General features: G+C 57.6%; 6 protein-coding genes and 1 non-coding gene across 7 annotated transcripts; 4 read left to right on the plus strand and 3 right to left on the minus strand.

Annotated features, from left to right (window-relative positions):
- Positions 1-139: 139 nt before the first annotated feature.
- On the minus strand, positions 140-1,633 carry TRAVEDRAFT_20320 (uncharacterized protein; the record flags this gene model as incomplete). Its single annotated transcript, XM_008039892.1, has 1 exon — positions 140-1,633. The coding sequence occupies one exon, from the start codon at positions 1,631-1,633 to the stop codon at positions 140-142; it is 1,494 nt and encodes a 497-aa protein (XP_008038083.1).
- A 1,221-nt stretch (positions 1,634-2,854) lies between these two features.
- On the plus strand, positions 2,855-3,778 carry TRAVEDRAFT_58600 (uncharacterized protein; the record flags this gene model as incomplete). Its single annotated transcript, XM_008040401.1, has 5 exons — positions 2,855-2,952; positions 3,011-3,116; positions 3,176-3,388; positions 3,450-3,554; positions 3,615-3,778. The coding sequence occupies 5 exons, from the start codon at positions 2,855-2,857 to the stop codon at positions 3,699-3,701; spliced, it is 609 nt and encodes a 202-aa protein (XP_008038592.1). The 3' UTR covers positions 3,702-3,778.
- Positions 3,779-3,822: 44 nt separating this feature from the next.
- Positions 3,823-3,904, minus strand: TRAVEDRAFT_t108. The gene has a single exon. It is a non-coding gene; the product is annotated as a tRNA-Asp (tRNA).
- A 184-nt stretch (positions 3,905-4,088) lies between these two features.
- Positions 4,089-5,411, plus strand: TRAVEDRAFT_47421 (uncharacterized protein; the record flags this gene model as incomplete). The annotated part of the gene is made up of 4 exons (XM_008040122.1): positions 4,089-4,449; positions 4,514-4,653; positions 4,714-5,169; positions 5,241-5,411. The coding sequence occupies 4 exons, from the start codon at positions 4,089-4,091 to the stop codon at positions 5,409-5,411; spliced, it is 1,128 nt and encodes a 375-aa protein (XP_008038313.1).
- A 280-nt stretch (positions 5,412-5,691) lies between these two features.
- Positions 5,692-5,899, plus strand: TRAVEDRAFT_47422 (uncharacterized protein; the record flags this gene model as incomplete). Its single annotated transcript, XM_008040123.1, has 2 exons — positions 5,692-5,766; positions 5,822-5,899. 2 exons carry the CDS (start codon positions 5,692-5,694, stop codon positions 5,897-5,899), a joined length of 153 nt encoding a protein of 50 aa, XP_008038314.1.
- A 432-nt stretch (positions 5,900-6,331) lies between these two features.
- Positions 6,332-8,944, plus strand: TRAVEDRAFT_58601 (Metallo-dependent phosphatase). Its single transcript, XM_008040402.1, has 9 exons — positions 6,332-6,734; positions 6,782-6,945; positions 6,996-7,335; positions 7,386-7,833; positions 7,893-8,032; positions 8,087-8,234; positions 8,299-8,501; positions 8,555-8,609; positions 8,668-8,944. Exons 1-9 carry the CDS (start codon positions 6,380-6,382, stop codon positions 8,837-8,839), a joined length of 2,025 nt encoding a protein of 674 aa, XP_008038593.1. The 5' UTR covers positions 6,332-6,379; the 3' UTR covers positions 8,840-8,944.
- A 195-nt stretch (positions 8,945-9,139) lies between these two features.
- Positions 9,140-11,037, minus strand: TRAVEDRAFT_148335 (uncharacterized protein). Its single transcript, XM_008040403.1, has 9 exons — positions 10,780-11,037; positions 10,665-10,729; positions 10,531-10,614; positions 10,428-10,475; positions 10,206-10,375; positions 9,643-10,147; positions 9,514-9,578; positions 9,335-9,462; positions 9,140-9,277 (listed from the first exon to the last, which is right to left on the minus strand). Exons 1-9 carry the CDS (start codon positions 10,910-10,912, stop codon positions 9,234-9,236), a joined length of 1,242 nt encoding a protein of 413 aa, XP_008038594.1. The 5' UTR covers positions 10,913-11,037; the 3' UTR covers positions 9,140-9,233.
- Positions 11,038-11,327: the final 290 nt, after the last annotated feature.

Below are 11,327 nucleotides of genomic sequence, written 5' to 3' on the forward strand. Positions count from 1 at the left end.
GGTTCTTCTACATAGCATGACTGAGGTAATGGAAGACGAGATACACATACGCGACTGAATTGCACGAAGTCACGTTCAAGATGTTGGCCGTAGCGAGGGAAAGGGTGTTCACACATAGTACCCTCCTCACTCTCTGCGTTCACTCGGCCAATTGGCGCACCATACACCTCCAAGTAAACGAGTAGAGCCACTTGAAGGGCCCAAAGATCACCGGAACACCCCCAGGAAACGCCCCCTCCGGATGACAGTATTCGGCGAGCCCGAGCGCGAACACCAGCGGCACATTCGCGACTCGCCCCAGCAGCGCGGCGCCCCGGAGGCGAAACGTGGCTGTGCGCACGTCGCAGGCGAGCGGGTCCGCTGCGTCGGGTCCCTGTCCTGGCCGCGGCGTGACATGTAGGTCCAGGTGCCGCAGCGAGGGGAACGGCCTGAGGACGGTGTACCAGTCGGAGAAGCTCGGGAGGGCGACGCCGCGGACGGCGACGGTGAGCGTGTGTACGCGCGCGAGCGCAGCGCCCCCAGGGTCGAGCGTGACGAGGAAGAGGCTCGCGGGGTCGCCCGCGGCCATGTCCCAGTCCCAGTGCACCGCGACGCGCGCGTCGACGTCGGAGAAGGAGAATACATAGCGATCGCGGCTCCCTGCGTCGCGGCCGCGTTCCAGCGCGGTGTAGGAGAGGCATGCGTAGCGCACGCGGGACAGCATGGGGCGCAGTCCGGAGATGTGCTGGGAAGGGAAACCCGGGTTGAGGTGGATGTTGGCATGCGTGCCGGCGTTCATGACGAGCTTAGAGAGCAGCTGGTCGGCCGTGTCGGCGAAAAAGCCTTGGAGGTCCACTTGCTGCATGTATGGCAGGCTGACCTTCGGCAGGTCTTCGCATGTCTCGGCATATATGGGTGGGCAATGGAGGGTGGCGGCGTGGATAGAGAGCGTTTGGAGCACGGGGGTGCATTGCAGGAATTGAAACAGCGATCTGAGAGAAATCCGGCGACTGGTGTGGATCTTGAGGCTGAGCAGTTCAGGCATGACAAACGCGGGACCGGGATGGTCATCTGCGTGTTCACCATGCGTCACTGCGGAACGGGTGAGGGGAAGGTGGATGGGATACGTCTTTTCCGCGGGATCATTGGGGTTTGGTAGAGATGATGCGTCGAAGACCATGGAGGTAATCTGACCTTTGTACTGCCGAAGGATTGCGTCCAGCGTGGCGTAGGACGCATCCGCGTATTCTTCAGCTCCTGCATTCCCTGGGAGGAGACATTGGAAGGGTCCCGGTCCGCGATATATACACTCCAGGCGTAAAGGGGAACATTCTAGAGAGTCGCATGAGGATATGAGCCGCGCGATATTTGGAGGCCTGCTAGAGTGGTGTGCAGGGTGTTCACTGATGATATCGTTGGCACTGGCGGCGGTGTTTACGTCATGGTGCTCCTTCACTGTGTGGTCGTCGACGGAGGAGTACTCGACGTCCTGCGCATCAGGGGGAAGAGATGAAGGCTTCGGGGTTGGTGCTATGTAGTTGGGATCCTCGGTGGCGGGGCCCGGATAATCTTTGTTGACATTGCAAGATGAAGCGGAACCCATCACGGCGAGTGATCCAGAGTCTAAAGATGTGTCGAGGACGTCGTCAGGCATCGCCTATATTTGCAGAAAAGGGTGAGTAAAAGCGTTGTAGAGAGAAACGGATGGACGCCACACCTGGGACAAGCTTTGGGGGAAGGGAACAAGATCGCTGAGGCCTGTACGTGGGGGAAGATGGCGGGTTTCGGGAATTCGAGGCAGATATATACGCCTCTATTGAAAGTCAGAGCCATCTTGCGGGACCTTACACACCTCTGATGAGGAAACCTGGGTGTGGCTGTAGGGCAGCACTCAATACAGGAGGAAAGAGGCAAGCACGGCCTTCGCCGCTACGTGGCCTGAGGGCGTGCCACTCCTGCCTAAACCGAGTATCTAGTTAAATCGCGCCGAGCTTCTCCCGCACGGGCGTAACAGACATACGAGTAGTGCGCGCCCGAGGCACTGGTACGTCTTGTTCTGGAAACTATTACATGGTGTTGCAACAAAGGCATGGCGGTGGGGTGAGCTCACAAGGACTGAGAGAAACGACGGATCCTGAAGTGATATCGCCGGTCCTAGGGAGGATGTCGGTTTCTGTATCCCATGCGTTGGTTGTACCTTGCCTAAACAATCCGAGTGCCGTATTTAATCACGGCGGGCTTGCAAATGCCGCCGCCCTTGCGTCGCAAGGCGTCGCCAGGACTGTATAACGCCAGATGAGCGGCGTCCGGTGCATCGGAATAACCAGATACGGACGTGAGCCATATAACCTATGCTACACGGATGCTTTTCACGAGCATGATGGGTCGTCGACATTAGGCAAGTTGCATCGAACATGAGGGCGCTCGTAGTAGAAACAAGGCGGTTATTGTCGGTGTTGCGGTGGAAAAGGCAACTCCGCTGCCTACGATTCCTATGGAATACGCCAAACAGTCAGCTACTGTGAGGTGGAAGCCCTGCGGATAGGTCCCGGTAAGGATCTACTGACGTCCACATTACGGGTTATGTGGGAAGCCTGAGGCCTGGCCCGGGTATAAAACGACCTAGTCGTCAAGCTCCGAGGCCAGCACAACAAGACGATGGTTGCACACCCGGTATTTTGCTCGCGGTTCTGTGCTTGAGTGTGTACGGGCGTCGTGTGGCGTAGGTCGTCGTCGAGGACTGAAACAGGCTGAGCCGGAAATCCGAGCATGGGCGCTGGGCGCTAGCGTGGGCGGGAGTCCTTAGACGCCCACGCCACAACGCCCGTCGCCCACAGGCCACAGCCGCGTTCAAACTCCGCAACGCGCCTCGAACATGGCGTCCAACGCGTCGACACAGGCAGGCAGCAAGAGGTGGACGTACTTTCATTCTGCGCTGCAGCTCGCCATACAGCGGTCTGCACATAAATGGACGTGAGTCCCCACCATCGATTGTGGGCGTTGCAGCGCGGCTGACGGGTGTCTCGGACAGTTATGAGGACTTCGCCGAGTGTTTCTCACTCTGGTGTGACGAACAACCGGAGAACGCGGCGACTATATTCAACCTCGTCTCCAGTCGGCTTGAGTCATCCATCACTGTACGGCCACAATACGACGCGTTATAGGGCGTTCGTCGCACTCACGCTGTTGACAACAGGAGAACTGCGAGGAATTGTTCAAGAAATACAACGTGAAAGAGAACCTTGACAACCTGCACGCTGTCGTGAACGCCGCACGCGCGAGAAGGCAGACAGGCTACGACGGAAGGGACGTATGGAGAGAGGACCTCCAACCTCGAGGCGCAGTCAGGGCTAGAACCGTGCCCTTACTGGAGATGGAACGCGACCGCCTTCGCGCGGAGCTGTCCCAGGTACCTGCCAGCCCTGACACCACGAGTTTTGTGCATGTCCGCTGATCTCCCGATATCCTAGCTCACCGAGGAGAACTCTGAACTGCAATCGCAGATGCATCGCAACGTGCAGGCCAAAGAAGAAGCCGACGCTGATGCTGCAAAACTCCTTGACGTTTTGGACCGGGTAACTTATTCTGCGCCGACTTCGCTCGCCCACTCGCTTATTTATCATGACCCTCGACAGGCATTTGCGAAGTGGAGCCAGTTACCCCTCGAGGAAATGCAGACATGGGCTCTTACAACTGCTGAATCTGCGGGGAGCAAGGCCTAGGGACTCCCCGTAGCTACGTGCTATATATGCTGTGTAAAAGAGTGTTGTACTTGTACCCTTGATGACGTGAATCTTGTAAAAGACCTGCGGCGATTGCGAATGGCAAAACGGTGCAAAAGGACTCTCTGTCGGGGAGTCGAACCCCGCTTTCGCGCGGCCAGGTCGATGACAGGCGCGTGTACTAACCGATATACTAACAGAGACTTGTAACGAATTACAAACAAAGTAACAAGAGCTATGAAATATTCTCTAGGTACATATTGTGGCATGGCATTAACCTCGCCCTCTCGCGGTCCGACCAAGGTCCGACACCTCCCCTCCGGGTACCACCACCACTCGCGGAAAGTTTTGTCCCTCGCACCGTGGCAACGAGCACTTTTAGCCATCATGGATCACCCGTTTGAAAAAGGGTCAAACTTATCCTTCCAGAGGACTCAGGGACGCCTGACTGCCTCCACTGCACTCTGGGGACATCTCCTTCGCAAGACCGGATCTTCGCAGGTCCCACCTTCCAGTTTGGCAAGCACGTCCACTCTAGGCAAACATACACCCGCGGTTGCGCCGATAGACAAAGCTGGTGCTTCTACACGTATACTCCTCCATGATACTCAGGCACACTTGGAAAAGTTCACGGACCGCGTAGCGCTGCTCACCACTGGCCTGGACTCTGCCAAACGTGAGCTTATCATGGCGCAGAAGCTATACCAAGACGACCACGAGCAGGTCATAGACAAGATCAGTGGTCTCGGTACGTTCGTTGTGCATATATGCGCGGTGGCATCGGTACATCTGACTTTCGTGGCGCCAAATAGCAAACCGGTGTCAGACGGAGCTTCAGAAGAGCATCGGTAGCCCTGCTCAAAGCACGGACGTCCGCGAAGTCACCAAGGATCTCTCTCATCTGTCGATCAAACTCGAGGCTCTAGACGGGAAGATTGATACTCTCAGCTCGGTATGCTCGAATGCATCCTGGGCCATCTCTGTAGCTCATCTCGCGCCTTGGATTGTTCAGCTCAACCAGATGCAATCTCAAGCCCTTCAGGTTATGCAGCAGCAGCAAAGCCAGCTGTTGGCAGCGCTCGTGCCAATCCTTCCTCTCCTACAGAACGTGCCTGTACAAATCGAGAATGCACGGGATCGCGTCAAAGACAGCATTCTGGAACTACGTCAGGAGGCTCTTGCTCGCGACTCTTCATCCAGGGCTATCGCTTCTGGACCTGGCTACACTACAGGCTCTAGACGCTCCCGTGCACGCTCTTCTGGCCCCTCTGCATCCTGTGATTCGACCTCTACTCCCACTAGTCGCAAGAGGCGCCGACTGGATGCTACGCTAGACGGCACGGAAAACCGTCCTGCCAAGGACGTCAGCTCTGTTGACATCACTATGCATGCGCACCCTCCGCCGCTTGACGGCCCGACTGTCGATCAGTCTATAGCGCCTCTGGCGTCCTCGGACATCCCACTGGCGGTGACAGCCTCCCAGTCCTCTGCTCAGACGCCTCCTCAATCTCTTGGAAGACTTAGATCTCACGTTGTCAGCGTCTCTCCTACTGCTGTGACTCATGGATTTGCTACTCGTATCTCGCGTTCCGTCTCTTCCAGGTCCCGAACGTCTCGTGCTATTTCCACTGCTACCGTTCCGCGTACCCCTACACGCCCATCGCGTCAGCCATCGCATGCGCATACAACCCACCGCGCAGCACCCTCTGAGGCCCTGCCTCATATCCCTGCTGGAGATCTCAATTCACTGTTGCGCTTCGAGGAACATCAGCTAGCTCGCACGTCCACGTCCTCGTCTGGTGCTCGACCCCTTTCTTGCGACCCTGTGGTCCTCGGGAACAATTTTGGATCCACAGGGCCTGTCGACACGGTTCATATCAAACATGAAAACCTCGTTCGCTTGGCGCACCTTTCCCTTACACCGAAGACGTCTACCACGCATATCCCCGGATGTGGCACACCTGTTGTCAACGCGGAAGGTACCTCGCCCATGCCGCCACCCTACAGCGTTGGCAAGCCGATGAGCCTCAAGGAGAGGCGTGCTATGTTCGCGGAAGCGCAGCAGGTAAGTAATCAGTAACGACGAGCTGTGATAGCTAACATGAAACCGCGGTTTGTAGCGCGACGAGGGCAAGCGGTTTATACCGCTCAACGACGAAGATGACGACGATGCCGAAGACGCTGAGTCTACGTTATAAGTCCCCGTCGTCAGCCACGGAATGGAGCCAGGAATGATAGCTTTGCACGTGAGTTGTTCTCTTTCTTAGCGGTGTTCCGTCGGTCAACGTGCATCTGACAGAGCGTGAGCATAGTGGCCTGTTTACCTATGGACCCTGCAAAACGCATACGTGTCACACGGGTAGTACGGTACTACCCGTGGCAAGTCGGAGGATACTATACGCTAGCTGTTAGAGAGGATATACGGTGTTCCTGATGTCGAATGCTCAACGTCAACGTTTGTGTCCTCTCGTCTGTATACCGACTGCCCCATATGCGCGGTGTAGGTGTAGTAAAGGTTAGGGTTGTTATCTTTAATGAGCGCGCTGTGCAGCCGGGCCGTGTGTACGGTCGCGCCGCGCGGTGGCGACAAGCTCAGTACTCTCCTCTCCTGCTTGCCCTCGACCACTACACCAGCGCCGCGCACAACGCTCTGACCTTCGTGGTCGCCGTTGCCAACCATGGCCAACTTCACACTCTTCCGTCTAGCTCGATTCATACGCTCTATCTTCGTACCCACGGCGTCCATCATCGCCTTCTCTTGCATTCTCTCATTCGTCTTCATCCTGTACCAACCGACACCTGGGCCCGGAAGCATACAACGACTTGGCTGGCAGTCTTGGGAGGTCGTTAACGAGTATGTGGGTCAGGCTTCGACTGCGCAAGGTGCCTCGGAAGACTTGGAATATCCCACCGTAGGGAACAGTATCCCAGACGGCGTGGATTGGTGGAATGTCACGACCGGGTCGGACACAGTAGACACCGCCAGTCTACCTCTCGACATTTGGGATCCGTTGATGCAACATGACACCGGACGTGAGTACAGAGCATGTTCTGCTACTGCAATGCTGAAACAAGACTAGTATCCGAGATACATGTCACGGAATGCATGGTCGACCCTTTCTTCGTCCCGTACATTGCACCAGACCTATGCTATCCCTCGTCGACGAAGCAGGACGATGCGCTGAAGGGCAAATGGGTGCGCGTTGAGCGCAACCTCAAGGAGCAACTGAGCCTCAAGAGCCTGGTGAGTCGACTGTATCAGCGAACGCTCGCCGTGGTCCTAACGGCACATAGAACGTGTTCTACCGCCGAACGCGGAGACATGATATTCCCCTTGTGTCAGAGCTCCGGGTCCTGCCGGACAAGGAGACCCCCTCCCCGTTCAGCAGTGCGTGGAACAGAGTCGCGCATCCCATCAACCCCGCAGGAGAGAAACGCTACCTGTGGTACAAGACCGACCGGACGTGGCGCGACATGACAGAAGCTGAGCGTCGGACCGACATTGTAACCGAAATCGACGTGCTGTTTGGCTCCGACGAGCCCTGGTATGGATTCGAGAGGACAAACGCCGCGACCTTCGATGGGACAGACAAGAAGGAGCCAGTATGGTTGACGTACCGGAAGGGTGTCAAACGTGTGTGCCATGTCTCCTCGCTAATGCGGTTTGGCTCACATGTCGCGCAGCTCCTCCGCGCGCGCCGCCGCTGCACTTCTCTCGCGACGGAAAGTTCAAAATCATGCAGGTCGCGGACCTCCACTACTCCGTCAGCGTCGGCTCTTGCAGAGACACCATCATGAATCCCTGCACCGGCTCGGACAACCTCACCTCTACACTGCTCGGACGTATGCTCGACGCGGAGAAGCCGGACCTTGTCGTCTTCACCGGTGACCAGCTCAACGGCCAGGGCACGTCATGGGACGAACAGTCTGTGCTTGCGAAGTTCTCGAAGGCTCTCACTCAGCGGGGTATTCCGTGGGCAGCGGTCTTCGGAAACCACGATGACGAAGATGGTTTGAGCAGAGAGACGCAAATCAAATACATGAAGGGTCTGCCGTACAGCTTGGTCGAGACTGGTCCGAAGGACATCCACGGTGTTGGGAACTACGTCCTCAAAGTGTGGAGTGCGGATCCGTGAGCAGCCTCCTTCAACCATTCATAATACTTGGAGCCATGCTAACCCCAAGCAACAGCTCGAAAACGCACTTGTTGACCCTCTACTTCTTGGATTCTGGAGCTTACTACGCCGGCATCATGGGCTGGTTCGGCTTCCAGCCGACAGAGTACGACTTCATACGACAAGACCAGATTGACTGGTTCCTCCAAGAGTCCTGTATGTCTCCCGCCTACCAGTCGCCATGGGCGCAGCCCACTCACTATTCTACAGCTGCCATCGACGCCATCCAGCGGCCATTCACGCCAGACACCGGAAAGGACCTGGGAGACATCTGGGCGCGCCAGTCCGCCGACCAGGTCGTCCCGAGCACGCGGCGGCTCGCGAAGCCCAACGCGCTCATGTTCTTCCACATTCCCATGTACGTCCCGCAACTTCCCTCCTGCCAATATCGTTCTCACGCGTGACGGTTTCTGCGAACACAGGGCAGAAAGCTACGCCGCCGCGGACATCGACCCCGTCACCGGCCGCACCCTCGATGTGGGCGAGCACGACCTGGAGGAGCCCGGTAACGCGAAGCGGCAGGACGGCTTCTTCCACAAGGGGCTGTTGCAGGCTACTGAGAGCGACCATACTGCTGGGGGACGCGCGACAGAAGTGAAAGTCGTCTCGAACGGGCACTGCCATCGTACGTGTTCGTTTCGTTGCTTGCGCGCGCACAATCTAACCAAGGGCGCACAGTCACCGAGAACTGCAGACGTGTGAAGGGCGTGTGGCTCTGTTTCGGCGGTGGCGGGTACGTGCTCTTCGCTGAACACTAACGTGTACCTGAGCTTACGCGTGGTGGCATGTAGATCGTATTCGGGCTACGGCAAAGTCGGGTTCGACCGTCGTTTCCGCATATACGACATCTCGGACTACGGCGAGACGATCCGGACGTACAAGCGCACGGAGCACGACGAGATCGTGGACGAGATGGTCGTCGCGGGGCGGGGCGCGCCAAAGCCGTATGAGGGCGAGCCTTGAGGCCGTAGAGGTCGGTCGATGGTGGCGACGTGTAAGATGATTACGGATGAGCATATAGACAGTATGCTGTGTATTTGTCTGGAGCATAGGATTGGTTTTGGACGGACCTCATTTGTGACAGTGGCGGCAACTTTCAGTTCCCTCGCTCCGTATGGTGCCAGGGAATTATTGACCATCGCACAACCTGAGGAAGTGTTCACTTGTCTTTGCTAGGCGGACCACGAAACCACACAGCGACACATACAGCCCACACTAAGATACCATTGACAACGTCTACGGTACAATCAGAGCAACGAGCGGAACATGTAGACTGCATATAGATAAACAATATGGTAAGATATCCGATCTACAGATGTGAAATTGGTCTAATGAGGGCGGAAGAGAACACGGACGATCACTCGCGGATGAAAGCCGTCATGCCCTGCAAGTTGTTGGTGTCTGAGAAAAAGCAGCGGATTAGCGTGAATTCGATTGAAGGCAGCATAGCGGACATACTAATCGTCACACCCGCAGCCTTGGTGGGGCCGGCCAGATCCAGGGTCTGGACGTGCTGTGCATTTCCGGGAGAGTCGAGAGACAGGACCTCCACGGTCTGTGCGCCTGGTGCGAGCACGAACATGAAGCTATAGGAGGTTCAGTAAAGTTCAAGTCGCACGAGGGCACAGCGCACATACTCTTTGCCGTTGACGGTGGCGATGTCGTTGTCGATCGTGGCGGCTCCCTTTGTCTGCGGGTATTGCTAAGGGAGCATCGCACCGTCAATACTCCTCGACAATGTACAGGTAGTGCGGATGACTGCCCACCTTCACAATCGACGCCTTGAGGTTGTCGTCGACGTTCACCTCCGTCACAATCGCAGTGCCGATGTCCGTCAAGTAGAAGTTGCCGGTCTTCGTGCTGAAGCTTGACCAGCACGTCGCGTTCTGCCCGTCGATCGTGACCGCCGAGCTCGAGTTCCCGCCGCTCAGGTCAAACACGTCGAAGCCGACGCCCGGGTCCGTCGTGAGCACCGCGTTCTTGCCAGGGATGATCGTCATCGAGAACGGGAGCAGCCCCCCGGTGGGCGGCGCGAGCGGCTTGAAGTCCGCCGAGAGCGAGCCGTCGTCCGCGACGTCCCAGACTGCGATCATGCCGGGGGTGGGCGGCACGCCCTTCACGGACGCCATCAGCTGCTTGCCGTCCTCGCTGAACACGAGGTGGCTCGCGGAGCCGGCGGGGCCCGACGCGGGCGTCGTCTGGTTCAGCCCGAGCGAGCGCAGCGTGTTCGGGAGCGCCTTCAGCCCGGCCTTCTTGTCGACCGCGTAGCAGCTGTGTGGCAGGCGCGTTAGGGCGGGGGTGCTATGTGCAGCCGGGCGCGGGGACGTACTTGACGCCGTTCACGGTGCCGCCGTTGAGCACGCAGAGGCGGCTGCCGTCGCTGGAGAACGCGAGCGACATCGGGAACTCGCCCTCGGACGACACGGCCTCGCCGACGCGCGCGATGTGGGTGGGCGCGTTCGGGTCGATCGAGAACAGCGAGATGGTGTTGGAGCCCGCCTGCAGGACTCGTCAGCGTCCATCGGTATGAGGGGAGAACCTATGCGCTCACATTGACGGTCGCGAGAACCTGGCCCTTGGCAGACGCCTTGATGGCACCCTACGACATCCGATCAGTCGGTTTGCATTTTTATCCGCGTGTGCCCTGTACACACCTGGGAGAAAAGCGCATCTGGCCCGAGCGGGTCGGTCAGTCCATGAGCACCCACGCCGCGGGTGGAGACAGCGCGGTCCAGGGTCTGCAGATTAATGTGAGCGACGCTCGGAACGCTCGGGACATGGCCCTTACCAGGGTGCCGTCCGTGTTGATGCTTGCGGCGATGATCCTGTTCTCATCGGGCTCGTTTGTGATGACTTGATAAAAGGTGAGGTCGGCTCCGTGTAAATTATTTTGTGGAGCTCACAGTACACAGCGCCGGCGGAGTTGGTGAGCGGCTTCGAAGACATCATCTTCGTGCCGCGGCTCTGCAAAGGCACAGCGCTGGCCAAACCAGAGGCCAAGAAGGCGGAAGCAAGGGCAGCGATGGAGAAATGCATGGTGCTAGTCGTGATCAAGAGTTGACTGAACCGGTAATACGACGCCTGAAGTGAAATGAGAATTCAAGAACGCAAAGGGCGAGCACTGCTCTGTATGACCGAAGGAACGAAAGAGAACTGGGAAGTGGGGGGTGAGGGAACGTCGTGCCTGGAAAGCGTCTTTTATAAGTTCGATGGATTGGTGTACGGCCTGTGCGCATTCGAGGCGTCGACGCGAATGCGAGGGCGGTTACAGCTGCCGAGTTCCTGTTGGGGTTGCAGAAACGAACCATGTGTGCTGATGGCGAGCCAGTAATCGCAGAGCACGGTCCCCGCCGCGACGCCGAGTGGGAAGGAGACGGCGTCTGGCGCACTGATCTTGCTCCCCGCCACGGAGCGCCTAGCCACGCGAGAAGGATGTACAGCCCCTGTGCGT

Source organism: Trametes versicolor (genome assembly GCF_000271585.1).
Source record: "Trametes versicolor FP-101664 SS1 unplaced genomic scaffold TRAVEscaffold_6, whole genome shotgun sequence".
Taxonomy (NCBI): Eukaryota; Fungi; Basidiomycota; class Agaricomycetes; order Polyporales; family Polyporaceae; genus Trametes; species Trametes versicolor.